This window comes from Elaeis guineensis, chromosome 8 (genome assembly GCF_000442705.2).
Source record: "Elaeis guineensis isolate ETL-2024a chromosome 8, EG11, whole genome shotgun sequence".
NCBI classification, from domain to species: domain Eukaryota; kingdom Viridiplantae; phylum Streptophyta; class Magnoliopsida; order Arecales; family Arecaceae; genus Elaeis; species Elaeis guineensis.
This window is the reverse complement of record NC_026000.2, coordinates 18639424-18658574: the sequence shown is the minus strand read 5'-3', so window position 1 is coordinate 18658574 and position 19151 is coordinate 18639424. Positions and strand designations below refer to the sequence as shown.

General features: G+C 36.1%; 1 protein-coding gene across 1 annotated transcript; it reads left to right on the top strand.

Annotated features, from left to right (window-relative positions):
• The first annotated feature begins 10508 nt into the window (after positions 1–10508).
• On the top strand, positions 10509–17009 carry LOC105049987 (disease resistance protein RPM1-like). The gene is made up of 2 exons (XM_010929828.4): positions 10509–13734; positions 15406–17009. The coding sequence occupies exon 1, from the start codon at positions 10935–10937 to the stop codon at positions 13683–13685; it is 2751 nt and encodes a 916-aa protein (XP_010928130.3). The 5' UTR covers positions 10509–10934; the 3' UTR covers positions 13686–13734; positions 15406–17009.
• Positions 17010–19151: the final 2142 nt, after the last annotated feature.

Sequence of the window (19151 nt, the reverse complement as noted above, 5' to 3'; positions counted from 1 at the left end):
AATTATTGACTAATTATTCCGCTGTTGTTTTAGGTTAGTATGATAAGATGCCTTGCATGCTTATGGGAAGAGTTTTCTATGAGTATGCGGCGGTTGCCATGACCCTCGATTCACAATCTCGAGTCGGGGGCGTGACACTATCCTTATCTACTTGGGGCGCACGTCCAATCTGAATATGGCACCCATTTTGAGGCCCAATTTAGCAGGTGGCCACTCCATAAAAAATCTCCAATGACCTCTTGCCAAGTGGCCTTCAGTTCAAGGTCCATGAGTCAACGTTTGACCAATGTCCTAAAACGAAAATGGCAGGTGATAGAAATTAGCAGGTGTTGTCTTAAATTCATCTTATAAATTAAGACAAGTCCTTTCTGAGCTGGACTGGCCCTAGTCAGACTGTGAGAAACCTTCTCAAGATTCTCTGGGTGAGTCAAATCACATTTGGCTCAGTCGAGATAGAAAAGATTACACGAGGAGAAAGTTAGGCTCAATCGTGTGCTAGCATGATTTTCTTAAATCTAATTGAATCTAATCCAAATCAATCGAACTGGGCTAGCTCAATTGATGACATCCAGACCCTAACTCTTGTTTTTGTGACCTAGTTAAGTTCATTTTCGTATGGTAATGAGACATATCGTGATCTCATCATCGATATCATCGAAACTCCTTTTGATGGATCAGAACTCTTCTGATTCAGATAATTAAAATGATTGATCATCAAGATCATTCTAATTGCTCTCAAAATCCATCAATGACACCTAGCAGTATATGGTGACAACCCATCAGAAATGAAGATGAACCTCTTGGTGCAGCTACCTGGGTGATTGAGTTCTTCTATTATGAGTCCCAACTGAATTAGGGTTAAAGTGAACTCCTCAAACCCAACATCAGTCATATGAATCAATCGATCGATCCGAGTCTGATGTGAAACCTTAATAAAAAATTCTTTTCCATTATTTCACTCTGCCATGGCCATGGGCTTAAGGACTCGATCTTTCAATCATCATAGGACTACTCCTCTCATCTACCCAGGTTGATAGATCCCATCTTGGTGCGACTTGGTTCCTACAATGAATATACTACGGCCAACATACACCTCAGGATTCCGAATGGCTAGGAGACTGAGTTATGGTGTAGTCAAACTATAACACACTCAAGGTGAACTGTCGATGTACCTCAGGTCAAAGAACTAGACACACAGCTGCAGCATCGAGCTAGTCATCGACGAGAAGGTAGACTTTCTTATGACTGCTCGAGGTGGTCACGCTCAGTACTCTCGTTCTCAATGAATACCTGTACTCTCACTCCGATGTCTCTACACCATGGACTCAAGACACATCTACCCTAAGAAAGCGATCGTACACCAACCTTCTGAATCGATCATCATCCTCATGATGATCCTATGGTCAGGAGCTGTTTATGAGTTAGTTATGTAAATTCATGCATTAAATTTTCAACTTTTGAAAATATAAATTAACATTCCTACTAATTCAAAGGATGTATCACAGACATAATGTACACAATGTGATAGTAGAATAATCCTTTTATTCATTTATAGTCAAAATTATAAATTTGCCCTTACATTTGTACAGGAATGTGTCAGCCAATCTGACATCTAGGGCACACATCTAACAGCAACCCAGGACATGGGACAAGGAATGCACCAGCAATACATTAAAGAGAGGGCGGTTGCAAGAATCCCTCCTTGAAGATGGAGGCTAGGGTTTTGGCCTGCAAACAGAGAGAAAGAGAGAGAGATTGAGGGAGAAAAGCTTTTGTATTGATTCCACATCAAATATGTTATCATACATGATTTATATATCCTAAGGTTTAGACACAAACCCTAATAAACCCTAGTTGAAAAACTCCCTTGGTTAAACCCAATTACATGAAAGCACACATCCGAGCCCATGTACACCCATATCTCACATGCTCTCATCCTTGGACTTATTTTCTATTCAAACCCTTGAGTTAGCCACCTTAAGACCTAACAAACTAGGCCTTAAGACTTTAGGATCGAAACCAATCCTAGGCCCAAATAGAAATCCCATACTTTTCTGTTCCATGACTCAAGCCGACTCGATCAGACCCCAGGTTGGCTCGACTGTCGTGCCAGCAGCGTGCCATGAAATACTACTCTCTATTTGGCATTTGAGCCAGCTCTCTCAGGGGTCTGAGTCGGCTCGAGCTGGTCCGAGTTGACTCCTTCAAGATCCGAGCTGACACCACTACTGGCAAAATTTTTTTGCTTGGTTCCTCACTCCACATTGCATCCCAAGTATCTGGAGCTCCAACCAAGCTCCTCAAAGTCCTCACCAGTAGGAACCTCAAGCCCATGGAAGCTGTGCTCCACCTCCACCCTAGGACAACTCCCATCCTAGTGAACCAAGGGCTTATCAATGCAGCTCCATCTGTGATCACCTCCAAAGCTATGAGGGCACCACAGAATCCCAACACACCCTACTTTAACCTTGCAAGATAATTCTTGCAATAATACTTCCAATGTTCTAACTAGCCACATAAATAACAGGTAACTCTATTTGCCTTCTTCCTACCGAAGATGCTATCTTTTCGGCTCTGTTTTCAATATATCTCTTTAAGATTAAGGAGTATGGAATGAGGATCCAAATTAATATATTGCCTCTACAACTCTTTGCTCATCAAGACCAACATAATATTTTGACAACCATGCTGTCAGATTGTCATTTTTTGTATATGGCCTGATCCTCCTAAGAAGCATCTTCACTGATTGGACCAGGATCAAATATTTTCAGAACATAGGATACTTTCTCTTGTGCAAATCTAATTCGCAAGTTCCTCAATCAGTCTATAAAGTTTAGACTGATCAATTTATTTTCATTAATAATGTCATGCAGTGAGAGCGGAGTTACCATAATGCAGAATTAAATCTATATGAATTAAAAACAATAATATAAGCAAACCACTCATGATGACATGTATAACTAGATGAGGACTTCTGTCTAGCTATGTCTTCTACTATTTTATCAAATACCATAGCTCTCACTTATGATAAGCGTGAAATCCTTATCGAGTCTCTTAGTGGAGTTGAGATCCTAATTTCTCATAAAAGTCTTGTGGTTGCACAATAAATTTTTAATAAGTCTATAGGTAGAAAACTCTTTCCAATTATATCTCATGCAATTCTCGATATATTCTTACCTCTAAACCACTTATAGCCTTGTGGTTGCATAACAAATTATAATATTTTAATTAAGTCAGACTCTTTATTTTCATACAGTCATATCTAAATTATGCTGCTCTTGTGATTGCACAATAAAGCAATACATCCAAATATATTGTAAGCATCTACTATGCACCAAGAAAATCCCACATCAATCTCCATAGTAAGCCTTGTGGTTGCACAATAAACCCACTATAGTTTTTGACATGGTATTGGCTTAGTATGAAGGAAGGCATATATAGTATCTTAAACACCAAACAACCCTAATTCAAGATTCGAACTAATCCAATTAGCTAGGATAGTGTTAAGATTGGTGAGAGACTTTCCGTTGCTTTTCTTAGACACCAATAAGTTGGCCAGATAAGCAAACGGTCCTAATTAAATAACCCCATACTTGAAATACTCCTTAGACACTAATTGATTAATCAATTCAAGAATTGGTTAGCTTCTGATTCCTAATACTACGGCTTTATATGATTTTATGAGGGTTTTAATGGTCTCATGCATATCCTATCTTAACCAATCATAATGATGCACAATTATAGTTGTATCAAGACAATCATGACAACTAAACATGAAATCAATGCATCTAAACATATCTCTAAGATAGATTAATATGATCATAATCATGGCATCATGCATCTCAATATATCTCTAAGATATATTAGGGTTTGGATGTTCAATTGGGCTCAACTCTTGATCCAACTTGAATGGAACCAAAATCCTAGCTTGATCACAATCAAGACAACATTCCAATCTTTCATTTTATTAATCAAGGTAGGCTCTGATACCACTGTTGCATTCTGATGGTGTAGTAGAATGCTTAGGTATTTAAAATTTTCATTCAAAACACCCTAGCGCATCGAAATCCAAATCACCAGGAACCCTTGATAATAACAATCAAAGCACGTACTTAAATAGGCAGGATAAGAAGAATGCCTGAAGTGCTATTTCTAACTTTCACTAGGCATCCAAGTGTTCGCCCTCCAGCGGTGATCCACACAAGAACTTGATTCAAGACACTAGCTCTTTTCTTGATTCTTCTTGCCGAATTCTTTTTAAAAGAATTCTTTTGGCTTTCTAGGCAGCACAATACTTCTCAAGTGTTTGGCTTCTCTTCCTCCCCTCTTGGCTTCCCTTTCTCTTTCTTTCTTTTTTTCTTGTCTTCTTTAATTCTCTTCCTAAGCTCTTGTCCTAAAATCAGACTTGTCCTTTCCAAATAGGACTTGTCTTAACAAGAGAAAGAAGGGAACAAATTGGACAACCTAGGAGACTTTGTAAGAAAGAAGAGATGGAGGGATTGATTGCCTTCATCCAATGGCATGCCCTCTGTTTATAATTAGCAGAAGGATGCAATCCCAACTGAAGCCATCTCTTCCTCACACCTCCTCCCATATTTATCCACTAAATTCCATGCCCAAAAAATCAGGATTTTATGAAGAGTCACCTTAAAGTAGGACTCTTCATATTGGTGCTGAATTAAATCACCGGTGTTTCATCGGTGTTTTTTCGAAGGGGCACTCATCCTTTTCTCACACCTCCTCACATTCTCTAAGATTATCCAATGCTCAAAAAAATTAGATAAATGTGAATAGTTGCCTTCAAATAGAAGGACTTTTCAAGAGGAGGCATAGAAATAACTCTCCGATGTATTCATCGGTGATTTTCGAAGAGTCACTAAGCTTCTCGAGGGGTGCCATCAATCCAAGCCTTTGATCCCCATCCAATGGCCATTAATTCATGTACCATTCAGCCTTTGGGGCATGAAAAATATGAAAGAAATGAGTTAGGTGTGCGGTATTTAAGATACCATAACCATATGGACTCTTTAGTCCATAACTGGTTATGCCGCCAAGAGATAAGTCTTGACCCAATTCAATTGGATCCAAACCAAATCAGAAGAAGCCAAATAAGTGTCAACTCTTAGCTAACCTGAATTAGACCCAAACCAATTATGAGCCTAATTAAATTAATTCAGCCCAAATCAGAACCAAATCCGAATTCGATTCGAATCAAGAGCTAGGGTTTGCAACACGTGCTAGCATGTTTATCCTACAAATACGATCTAATCCAATTAGATCCTTGATCAGTTCTCTTTGTATGTGATCTATTGGATTTCACATCTAGCTAGCAGTAGGTCCGGATGCAAGTTGACCTATTTTGATTAGATTCCTTCTAATCGATTAAGATCAAAATCGTGCTAATCTGAGTTCAGCAATTAGAATCTTTTCTAATTGGTGATCGAATTAAACTATTTAATTCAATCAAACCAACAAGTCAAGATTGACGTCTAACAACGTATCATTACTATTTAAAAAATATGAAATTTGATGAAAATACCAAATATACCCTTCAGTAATAAGTTACCGTGTAATTCTATCCTTTGATTATCCCTACATTCTGAATATATTCATGAGTATGAAAATATGTCAAACTCAAATACATATTTATATCGATTTTCCATCAATCAATGACGACGTCAATGACGAAGCATTAGAAACTCTTTCTAATCTTCATCCTGTTTTTGGTTAAAAGATTTTTTCTAAGTCATCTAAAGATGAGAATTCATATGATGCCATCTCTTCTTACTAGGAGTGATCGATTCTTTGTTGACTGACTCACAACCTCCATACACACTACATCATATCCAGAATATCTCGTATATATCTTAATGCCATGCATGGGTACGAACCAAAATATAGGTTCATATGCATAAGATTCCATGGCGGTCTCAGGTCGAAGGATTACTTGTACAACTCCCACTAAGAGAATCATCTTTTGACATGCAAGTAAGGCTCCATAAGATGTTCTTTGTCAGTGAGTTAATTCAGTGAACTTATTCCCTAATGAGCATCCACATCCTTGTATTAATGTCTCACACAAGTGGCTTGTGAAATCAACCATCCTCTCTATCGAGCATACATAGGATGTGCCAGTCTATTCAGAATATTGATCTCTGATTCAATGTTTCTACGACTATGAATATTTAGGATTAAAATTTTAGAGTTTTAGGTTTCACAGGTATGAATTCTTCATGGCCCTAAAAATATTACCCTAATCCATGGAGTTCATTATAATCTTAAACATAATAAGATGCAGCTAAAATGATGAATCAATGCCTCATGTCATTAATTAATGAATAATATCATTACATGAATTGAAAGTTTGCAAAAAAAAGTTCCATCGCATTACTTATGCGATTGGTTTATAGGATACTCTTCTTTCAAGTTCAACTTTGATGGTAGCATGATTGACAGCAAAGGAGGTGTATATTATTATTTGTGGACTAGAATCGAGGCTAGTAGCTATTGTGGGGAGTCATATGATTGAGACCATGGTATTAGGGGTAGAGTTATGGGCTGCCTAAGCAAGTATCGCTTATGCGATGTTGGCTCTGGGAGCTGATCATCTTGTCATTGAGGGCAACTCTGCTATGGTAGTGGGTTGGACTTGGGGGCATGCATAGGTGGGTGCTACACATCCACTCCTTGAGAATATCTCCAGGTTGTTGGAGGGGGCTACTTTATCGATCATCAAACATGTTGATTGGGAGGCAAACAGTGCTACTGATTAAATTGCCTCCTACGTAGTAAATTATTCTAGAATGATATTATGGACTCAGCCGGGCACTATATCGGGGCCTTTTCATGATCTGTTACTTTTTGATCTTTTTGATTGTGCTCACACAAGATTTGTATGAACTCTCCGTTTCTATCAAAAAAAAAAAAAAAAGATAGAAAGAAGGAAGGATTTGGAAGGCAAAAGTGATACCCATGATGGTCGGATTGGTGCTTGTGAAAACATCTGTGAACCTTTGAAACTGTTTTGGCTCCCCTTTTTCTTAAAAAAAAATGGTTAGGGGGGTAGAAACCACCCTGCTTGAAAAAGAACGAAAAAAGGGTACATAAAAGAGAAAAACAGAGATGCTGCTATCTGCACTGTTTTGGCTTCTTAATCTCCATCTAAATGTCAATTGACAATGAAATTTGTTTTCATGAGTTTCTATCTTGCATTTCTGCCCATCACAAAGGTTTTATCATTTGCTGGACCAAATTAATGCTCATGGCCCAACACTCTCGAAGCTAAAAAGGCATAGTTTAATAGAAACGTTTTGCTCAAATTGACATCCAAGATGTCCCCATTGTCATTTCCTACCACGACAACTGAAGTTATCCATCTTTATATTGTTAACAATCAAGGATACCTTAGTGGAAAATTATCGCTTTCAGATAGCAGCAAACTCTGGTATCTTGCACTGGAGCCACATCAAACTGGGAAAAAGGAATAATAGACCTTTTTTGATCAACCACTCCACCAAGTCTAAACCTTGGACAAAAGTGCATGAACTGGCTGATTTGTACTCGAACAATTTAAACTGTGCTGCGTGCTCCTCTGAACCGAAGGGAAAAATTCCAGCCTGTGTTTATGAGATAGATGAACCTTTGCTTCTGCTAAGGTAACAACAAGAATCTACAATCAAAAACTCCAATAACCGGCAACTTTCAACAACATTCTTCCAAACTGGCAACTCGATCACAACTACCTTGTGACCCACCAACCTCTTGGTCATCACACCTTGGGACCAAACCAAGACACATCATCCTATAAAATGCTTCAGAATAAATTGACGTTAGTACCATTCTGGATATTGTTTTCGTGGGTTCAACACTGGTTGCTCAGTGCTCAATACATCTGTTCCTGCGCCATTCCATTCAATCACTATACTATGAATAAGAAAATAGTCTTATCATCTGCTACATTCTCAATCTTAAGCAACAAAAAAATATGTACAAACTGATGTTTTCAGCTGTACACATCAGAAGAAATTGATCTAGTGTGTTGGTAAGCAACAAAATGCTTCAAAAAACTTTCATGGTATGATTGCCAAAAACTCAAATATCATCACTTAGAGAAAGGATCCTCCAAACATAATTCACATCATGTAATGTGACCGCTGTCTCTGGCTGAATAACATCACCCAGAGGAAGGGGCATTTTACCTTGCCTTTAAGAAATAACTTTTATAAAGATAACCGAAAGAAATAGTCTGTAGGGGCCTTAATCTTGATGTAACAACTGTATGATCCGAAAAGATCCTGCCTGACCGAGAGCTACCAGAGCAAGTTTGGCCTAATCTTGGCTTTGATCATAACTAGTTGAGGGGGGGATACTGGTGAGCTCCAATATATTAATGCATTCTGATGGCACTAGGGTTGGTGGCAACTTGCTTGCTTCATTTCATTTTGGTCGAGTATATAGTAATAAAAAAGAAAGAGCTGCACATAACGGTGAAGTGATCCAAATATACTTATTTCCATGAAATTAAAACCAGAAGATTAGGCCAAACTTAGATTATCTGGTGTATTAATTGCATCCCAGAAGTCAATATGCAAAATAATTTACAAATACTCTAAAATCAATCCTTCTATTTATTTTGCTAATATCGGACCATAGATAGGATATTGGGTTGTTTCGTTCCTTTTCCCAGAACCTTTCCGATGAACTTTCTGAGCACCAAAACTTAGAAACCTGATCATCTGGTTCCGTAATGAAAAGTGTAGAATTTCACAAATGAAATGACACATAAAGGCATCACGGTTTCAGTTATGGAGTATATATTTTAGCATCAGATCCTCTCCCCTCTCCATTCCTCCTCTCCTCTCGTCCTTCTACGAGAAATAAGTTGCAATCATTTTGAAATAATGGTTAGTACCAGGACAAACAAGGTCAAATAATTACTAGCACATACATCTGATCCCTAAGTTCACTTTGTTAAACAAGTTATGATTTGCAATTTAGAGCGCACATTGATTTGCTTCTAAGGTTCGCAGTTCGCAATTCCCAGATTTTCAAGTGTCAACTTCAGTAGAGGTTTGGTAAGAAAATTCAGTCTGTATGGTCTGATATACATAGTAGCTTATGCATGCATTTGGACGTGTACATTCATAAAAGTATAAATCTTCCCTGATAAGCATTGAATGGTTCATGGCTTGATGTTACAAAGTTCTTGACCATATAAGATCTTGGAAACTCAAGTGGAATTGCTTAAAATGAAAAGTCGAACAAATCAAATGAAAGCTCGATTCAATTTTTTCATATACAGAATACACAATATCGCAAATTGGCTTTCTTTGCATTTGCCCATCAGTCACCATCTGATAAGCAAATTATGGCAGGTCTAACTTGCATGCAACAACAAGGTTAATTCAGAGGAAAAGAGAGTAAAAAAAATAAAAGAAATAGAAGAAAAAAGAAGACCGAGGGGTCATCTGCAAGAGGAGATAGCATAGAATTTGATGGGATAAATTACTAGTTATATCCAACCATGACAAGGCCCTAGGATTCATAGTTACCAGGAACTTTCATCTCTGGACAACATTTAAATTACTGTCGATTATTGAAAGGTGATAATACCATTTTCTTTCGAAAGCAGACATAGGAATGATGGACGACCTAGAGCAGATAAAGATTAGCTGCGAGGGTTGCCGTCAGAATGCCTTATATTAATATAGACCCACCGGTAGGAGTGGTTATGCAAAAACAAAGTATGAATAGGCTTAATTGATATTAGATGCTTCATTGCCACATTAAATACTCAGAGATGACGCACAAATCTGAAACTTTCGAGAAGCAAAGAGATAATGTAGGGTTAAAAAACTGGTCTTGCCTCAATAAAAAATTCTGCAATCATCGTATAGATTTGTTAATTAGCATTAGCAACCAAGTTTCAACCGTCCAAAGAAAAAAGTAATCTTTCAAGTAAGCTTCCTCACATTGGCATCATCTCACCATCCACATCATTAAGCTGATATAAGCCTGAGCTGGCAAGAGTATCAAAAACCCAGGTTGGAGGAAAGTATGCATTGGCTTAATTGATATTAGATGCTTCATTGCACATTAAATACTCAAAGCTGATGCATCAACCTGAAATTCTCGAGAAGCAAAGAGATAATTTAGGATTAAAAAACTGGTCTTGCCTAAATAAAAAATTCTGGAATCATTGTATAGATTTGTTAATTAGCATTAGCAGCCAAGTTTCAACAGTTCAAAGAAAAAAGTAATCTTTCAAAGAAGACTCCTCAAACTTGTATCATCTCATTATCCACATCGTTAAGCTGATATAAGCCTGAGCTGGCAAGAGTATCGAAAACCCAGGTGGGAGGAAAGCAAGAAAAGCAACATGGTGAAACACTGGTTTGCTTTGCACCAAACTCACCCTACCTGGCTTCTCAGGATGGTATCTCCGTGTCCAAATTTCCTACATCAAGGAGCAAATCTAGTATAATATGACAACCACAAGATTTTTCTAGACTTTGGTTTCTAAAGGTCATGGATCTGAGTTTCATAGTGCATTTTGATCTCTATGCTGTGTAGCTATTTCATCTGATTAACAAAAGCAATCGCTTCCCTACAAGGACAATTATTATATCACACATGATATTTTTTTAGTGCATGAGAGAGTGAAATTCTTCTTGGACAGGAAACTCACAAGCAAGTCAATTTCCCAATGCCAACTAACGTGGGAGGAAAAAAAAGGTATATTTCATAACTTTTTTAAGAATAATTTATTCAATAACCTAAAATAGAACAACTGAAGAAGCTACCTACATGCACATCACGGTGAGAGACATGCAGACACAAATGTCTGAAGATTTGTAAAGAGAGGTTCCCAAAAAATGCTTGGTCCAACATACAACTGAGAGCGACAGAGCAACTGAGAGAGAGAGAGCACAATAATGGCTGGCAGTGCTCTACAGTTTGCACTCCAGAAGTTGGATTCTTTGCTTGTGAAAGAACAACAATTGTTGAGAGGGGTAGACACAGGAGTCAAAGATATCAGAGATGAGCTTGAGTGCATAAAATCATTTTTGAGAGAGGCAGATGCTAGAGAAGATGGACATGGCATGAGAACGTGGGTGAATCAAGTACGAGAGATAGCGTATGACATTGAGGATGTTCTTGATGAGTTCATGATCCACTTTAACCGGCCTCATGGGCATGGATTTGTTGGCTTCCTTCGTAGAGGTGTTCGCTACATCAAGAATCTGGGTACTCACCATCGCATAGCTACTGCAATACAAGAAATCAAAATACAGGTCCATAACATCTCACAGAGAAAAGATATGTATACTATCAATTTTCCTGACAATGGAACTTCTAATGCTGCTACAAATAGATTGCATGATCGTCACATGGCTGCTCTTTTTATTGAGGAAGCTGACCTAGTGGGCATTGAAAAGCCCAAAGAGGAACTTATTGGGTGGTTAATAAAGGGAGAATCCCAGCGGAAGGTGATCTCAGTAGTTGGCATGGGTGGTTTGGGCAAAACTACTCTTGTCAGGAAAGTCTACGACCATGAAAGAGTGAAGGGATGGTTCAGTTGTCATGCTTGGATTACTGTGACACAATTGTTCACAGTTGACGAGCTCCTGAGAAGCATCATAGATCAATTCTACAAGGAAAGAAATGAATTATTTCCTGGAAGAATTGATGCAATAGAAGGCATTCAGCTCATAGAGACACTTCGCCATTTCCTACGGGATAAAAGGTACGTGGTTGTTTTAGATGATCTATGGCACATACAAGAATGGGATCATTTAAAATATGCATTACCTGACAATGATTGTGGTAGTAGAGTTCTAGTTACAACACGAATTAGGGATGTGGGTCTCTCATGCATTGAAACATGTGGCCATGTCTACAATCTTCAACCACTACCTCCAGCAAAGGCTTGGTCTCTGTTTTGTAAAAAGGCTTTTCGATCCACCACAGGGGGAGCCTGCCCTCCAGAGCTCGAAGATATTTCTCAAGATATTGTCAAAATATGTGATGGATTGCCTCTTGCAATCATGGCAATAGCAGGTCTCCTGTCCAAAAAAGAGAGTAGTGTTTTAGAATGGAGGACATTGCGAGATAATCTCCATGCAGAGTTAGCCAACAATCCTAAACTAGAGCCTATTAAGAGAATATTGTTATTAAGCTACAATGATTTGCCTCACTTCCTTAAATCTTGTTTCTTGTATTTTAGCATTTTCCCTAAGGATTATCCAGTCAAGCGCATCACTTTGATTCGACTGTGGATGGCAGAAGGGTTTGTAGAAAGTGAGAAAGGGGAGACAATGGAGAAGGTTGCAGTGGACTACCTCAACGACCTCATTGATCGAAACATGGTTCAAGTGGCGGAGCATTATGATTATGGAAGAGTACGAAGTTGTCGGGTACATGATCTTATCCATGAGATTATTCTCTTGAAATCGAAGGAGGAGAATTTCAGCACATCTCTATTCAGACAAAAAACACATATGCATGGAAGGATTCGACGCTTATCAATACATAACACTGGTAAAGATGTTCTACAAAATACAAGCTTGTCTCACCTTCGTGCTCTGTTCATGATTGGTGCTAATGCCCTGTCAGCCTCTTCTATGCGCAACCTATTTTACAGCTTTAGATTATTGAAGGTCTTGGATTTGGAAGGTGCACCAATTGAGAGGATCCAAATAGAATTCGGGAAGCTCCTCCACTTAAGGTACTTGAGTTTGCGAAATACGAGGATCAACAAACTCTCAAAATCCTTGGGAAAGCTCAAGAACCTAGAAACTTTAGATCTGAAGGGCACCTATGTTTCTGAATTGCCGACAAAGATCCTCAAACTCCAAAGTTTGCGCCATCTTCTTGCATATCACTATTACACTGGTCGCCACCCGCCTTTCTATCATACAAATGGTGTGAAGGTGCCTCAAGGGATAGGCAGACTAAGAGATTTGCAGAAGCTAACATACATAGAGGCAAATCAAGACAGTGGCATAGTTAGAGAACTCGGATACCTAACTCAACTAAGGAGGTTGGGCATAGTGAAACTGAGAACAGAAGATGGGGTAAACCTTTGTGCTTCCATTGAGAGAATGAACAACCTTCGCTCTATCTCAGTGACGTCAATTGGAATGGATGAGTTTCTTGACCTGCAATATTTAAAATCTCCCCCATCAGATCTACAACGTCTATATTTGAGAGGACCCTTGCAGACTTTACCAGATTGGATTTCCACTCTCCAAAACCTTGTTAGAATGCGCCTAAGGTGGTCTAAATTGAAAGAGGATTCACTCGGAGTTCTTCAAGCTCTTCCAAATCTGGTAGAACTCACACTTATCCGTGCATATGATGGTGTTAAATTATGTTGTCAAAAAGGAGGATTTCAAAAGCTGAAAATTTTGGATTTAGAACAGTTGGATAATTTGAATTATGTAATACTAGATGGAGCAATGCCAAATCTTCAAAAGATGTATATTAGGCATTGTGTGCAGTTGAAGGTGGTGCCTCTTGGCATTGAGCAACTGATAAACCTCAAAGAGCTCCACTTGTTTGATATGCCTGAAGCTTTTGTGCAAAGGCTACGGAGACAGGGAGGGGCAGATAGACTGAAAGCGAAGCACATTCCAATAGTGAGATCTTATGATCATGAAGATCAGGTGTATGAAGAACTTTAACAACTTATTAACTGCTGACAGAATTGAGGAGTTCCAACAAGTGACTCTGGTGAGTGCCAATACTTTCCTTTCTGTGTATCACCTGTTGTCATGTGTTCTCATATCTTTGTAAAGATTAAACTCTATTTGCATTGTGTGGGTACTAAGTCCAAAATGAACTATCACCGGGGGAAAAAGTGTCTAGAAAATATCAAACTTGGTGCTCACAAACTTATTTTTTTATAAAAAAGGGGAATTTTCCACTTGGTCCATTTTTCTAAAAAGAGCACATTTATGGGTGCTCGTGGGGAGGCTCATGCGAAGGTTGTTTTTTCAATAGGTTGCATCTATAGATTATTTAGAAGCTGTATCCAATTCAATATCACAGTAAATGATATAGATTCAAAGTTAGCAATCCATTCACTTACGGAATTTAGAAGTTAGTGGTTGAAATATTTATCTGGTGAGTACTTATATTTATTGGTTTTTCTTAATTTTCCATCCATATCGTGGTCTTATTTCCATCGACATTAAGGTGGTTGTGTGTAAGTAGAGTTGTAATGTAAGGGTACCATGAGAACTTTAGGCAGACTTATGAATATAGAGATGGGGGTTGCAGAATGAAAATCCAAAGCAATGGATGTGATCCACAAGGTCCAGAATGCCTACAAACAAAAAGTCAATGTATACATCTTGCCTATGCATCAAATCATCCCAAGACAAATTGTACCATCAGAACTCTTGACTTGGCATGACTTGATACATGGTGAGGGACTGAGAGGTCTCCAAGACATATGAAATCTTGCTTATGGGCATTTAAGTATTGTATATCACATCCAAAGGTTTAGATTTTCATTTTGCAACCCTGTCTTTGAATTTGGCTATGGGTTTAAACTCCTGTCGTTTTAATTTATATTTAATGAAACATGTTGCATCTGTTACTTCAACTTTCTTAAATGTGTGCCCAACTCTATAATTTCCCTTGTAACCATAATGAACTACAATTCATTTTGATAACAGCCACAAAACAGTCATACATTTTACTTTATAAAAGAATGAAAGAAACATAGATCAACATTGATGAATAATTCTAAAAATACGTAATAGATTAGACTGCTAATGGCTTCACTACCTGTTTTAATTTTATTTGACCTTCTTTCTGGAATTATAGTGTTTACACAAGTATCTAGAAATCTGAAAATATCAGCTTAAGTGCTTTAATGTTCTCCAAACTCAAACTATATCAGTTTCAGTTAAGTTTCATCTCATTTGTATGGAATAAGTTTGCAAATTAAACTGAAAGTTTTCACAGACAAACAGCAATAAAAAATTGATTTGCTAAAAGTATGATATGTAATCCCTAGCTTAAAACTAATGACATTAGTCATGATAAAATCAAAATTTTCTAAATAGTTTGTACTCGGAACAACATTGACATCTAACAATTTATATTGCTACAATTCTACAAGCCTTCCATAAAACATAAAAGAAATAGCGAAGTGCAATTGATGTTGGAAGGAAGGTAATTGTGAACAGAGACGTAGTCAACCCAGTAATGAACAATTTAAATAATCACTTTGTGCTTCCAAATCTTTGTTTTTCTTTATAGAACAGAAAGTAATTAACAATTCAAAATTCACTAATGCTTCCTAATCTTTGTTTCCGCTATATACAATGCATCTAACAAGTTTCTAGATCTTCCTTTGGTGCCCTTTAGCCTTTGCCTCAAATTGTTGTCCAGGTTGCAGAAGAAGCTCTGGTAATATATTTCTTCAGACATCCAATTACAAGCTTCAGCCAATTAAAGACACATCATATTGAAGATGTGTTTCAAAAATGTTCTGGCATCTTTTAAGTGTTCTTTTCCCTCTCAGATGTGTTGTTATAACTGTCCAGAAAATTTTCTGCACTCTTGGAGTTGATTTAGAACAGTTTAAATCCTAAGTTGTTCTCTGTTGAATTTACAGAAAGTCTGTTATATGTATGTCAGATACGCTGAAAAAATATCTTCAATCTGGCATGTCTACATTGACCAAGTATTTCTAGAGTTTTTCTTTTGTATGTGTGTTTTGAACAGTTTTAATTCTAAATTGTTCTTTGCCGAAATTACAAAAAGTCAAAGTCTGTGATATGTATTCAAGGAACACTGAAAATAATATCTTGAGGCTGACATGACTGCATTTACAAAGCATATCTACAGTTGTTTGTTTGTTTTATCTACACCTTCTAGCATCAAGGAGTTAAACCTTTAATGCCATTAGCAGAGGAACGCTGCCAGAAAGCAACCAAGCGCTTACCATAGCAAGTTTTATCAGTGAAATGCATATTTAAAACTTCAAATTGGAGTATAGATATCATATTGTAAAAGCAAGCACCACATCAAGGTTTTGTCTAACAGGACAATATTGCATTATTCACAAAATTAAAGCACAGTAATTGCTTTCACAAAACAAAAATTTTATTCTTGACATATGAATCAAATCAATTTCCACAATTCCATAGAAAAATAAGGCATGCAATGAAATAGCATAGAGGTGATATGACTTCATCTCCATAACATATTAAAAAGAGTAAGTTGGCCTGTGCCTGGGAGTCATTTCTAACAAAACTACCATTATTTTGTTTTAAGTGAAGCTTCATTCATAAAATTCATTTCAATCAAGGTTTTAAAAATCAATACTGGAGGGTGTAACAGTATTTTAAAAAATTGGTACAGTGTGGGTACCAACACATGGTACAGGATGTAGTCTCGTATCAACATACTTTGTACTGGTCTAGTTTTCTACAGTAACAGTACAGTACTGTTTGTACCATCCCATTCTGGTGGTTTTTAAATCCTTGATTCTAATATAAATTATTGTATATAGTAAAAATGATGTCCAGCTAACAATCTCTTACCTATTTATCTTTTACTCATGTTATCTATATCTGAGGTCTAACCCACGTCAGATTCTCTCGATCTTGTAATGACTCCTATTTTTCTCCTCCCTACATCCATTTCCGTACTTATTTAACCTTAAAAGAAAACCATAATTTTTGCCTCTTATTAATAATTTTACCTTTCCTTCTCCTTTTTAACTTAATGTACATGTAACGTGCATGTAGACTAGACTAGCATTCAAACTCTGGCTGATGCTAATACATATCAAATGACGGGAATGTTGGGATAATTGCAACATATTTGCTGAACATGCCAAAGTGATGCTCTTTCCTTTCACTTTATTTGACTTATTTTTGGGTCCGGAAGTCTTTAGATTCCAAGTAAATCATTGGGTCTATCTGTACTTGGAGACCAAGGAAATCATGAGTTTGGAACTAAATGTCTTTGGGTTGGAGACTAAATTTTTCTGCTCTTTCCATTATTATCATTTTAACAGCTGCATTTCTTTGGTGGTGAGTCTTTGTCTTAGTACTTTCTCCATCATCAAAAAAATCTACAAGATATGTTTTTGACATTTCCTTTGCAAGTCCTAAATAATAAAACTATATAGAAGTACCGATCATACTAATGAAGAATGGGAAAGAGTTAATTTCCTAATTGAAGAAAGCAATATAAAAGCATGAAAGCAAGTGAAAAATAGCCAGAATAAGCTCAAGTGGTCAATGTAGAAGCAATTTTGCCTCCTGCTTGACATGGCATCGAGGAAGTGCTAGATACTCCATTTGTTTGGACAGAGCATTCTCTCGATTATCACTGGAAGATTGTGAATACTCAGATATAACACTGTAGAAATCCTGCAGTGACTGCTTATGCTTTTGAGCAAATTGACATGTGCAAAGAAGCTGATATTCTCAGTTCCTTGTGCAATGTGTATAGAGATTGGAGACGAGCACATGACTGCCATGGTGCTAGGGACATGGTCATACCATCGAAAATACAAGGTTTGGAGGTGATTAACAGCCTATTTAGGTGAGAACAATCATCCATGAAAATCAAATTGAGGCAATCAAGGGCAATAAGAAGTAAAGTGGCATGAGAAGCATTAGAGCTCATTAAGAATCCAAGTGCCAAATAGTTATTGCATAAGACAAGCATACTAGGGCTTTTAGAGAAAAATCTCAATATGAAAGATTGGTGAAAAAGACCATTTAGCATTTATGCACCTTAGACACATCAAACTTGTTAATTTGATTTTTATGGAGACTTTTTAGCTTTTATTTGTTAAATGGGAGAGTGGTAGTTCAATTATGGTAGAATAAGTTCATTGCTTCTTGCTTATTTGTAGTTTCTTCCCATAATTTAAAAGCGTTTCTTCCTGATTTCATCTTTTCTAAAACATACACACACACACACACACACACACACACACATATGCATTTATATACACATACATATATATACATATATATATATATACATACATACATACATACATACATACATACATACATACATACATACATACATATACATACATATACATACATACATACATACATACATACATACATACATAAATATATATATATATATATATAGAGAGAGAGAGAGAGAGAGAGTTCATTACCTAAGTAATTTAAAAAAAAATTATTTACCAAAATAATGCACTTTTTAACTTATTTACAAAAGTAATGCAAATCTATAAAACGTCATTTGAAATTACGTTTTATAGTCTCCACGTCACCACCCTATTTGCTTCACGTGGACGACCAAAAAAAAAAATTAAAGTCTCCATTTGAAATGGCATTTTAAAAAACACTATTTCAAATGGCGACTTTAATTATTTATTTTTCAAAAAAATGAGAAAAAATGAAAAAAAAAATTTAAAAAAATAAAAATTATAATTTTAAATTTATAAAAAATAAAATTTTTAATTTTGATTCAAATAAAAATCATCATTTCAAATTAGTATCCCCATTTCAAATTATATTTTAAAAAAATCTCAAAAAAAATGGATCTAAAAAAATAAAAAAATAGAAATTGTAATTCTAAATTTTAAGAAAAAAATTTAATTTTAATTTAAATAAAAATCACCATTTCAAATTAGTATCCCCATTTTAAATTAATTTTTAAAAAAATCCAAAAAAAAGAAAAAAAATATCCCAAAAAAATAAAAACACCATAAAAAAGAAAAAATGGGAAAAAATAAAATTATAATTCTAAAATTTTTAAAAAAATAAAATTTTTAATTTTAATTCAAATAAAAAATATCATTTCAAATTACATTCTCCATTTCAAATTAATTTTTTAAAAAAATATCCCAAAAAAATACCTAAAAAAATAAAAAAATATATCATAAAAATAAAAAAAATGATAAAAAATGAAAAAAAAAATAAAATTATAATTTTAAATCATAAAAAAATAAAAATTTTAATTTGAATTCAAAAAAATTTACCGTTTCAAATTACTTTCACCATTTCAAATTAATTTTTTAATAAAATACCTCAAAAAAGAGAAAAAGTACCTAAAAAAAAAACATCATAAAAAAAAGGCAAAAGTAGGAAAAAAATTAAAATTTTAATTTTTTTAAAAAATAAAAATTTTAA

Excerpts from the sequence above, each read along its gene's own strand:
- LOC105049987 (XM_010929828.4), top strand. The coding sequence starts at position 10,935 with ATGGCTGGCAGTGCTCTACAGTTTGCACTCCAGAAGTTGGATTCTTTG.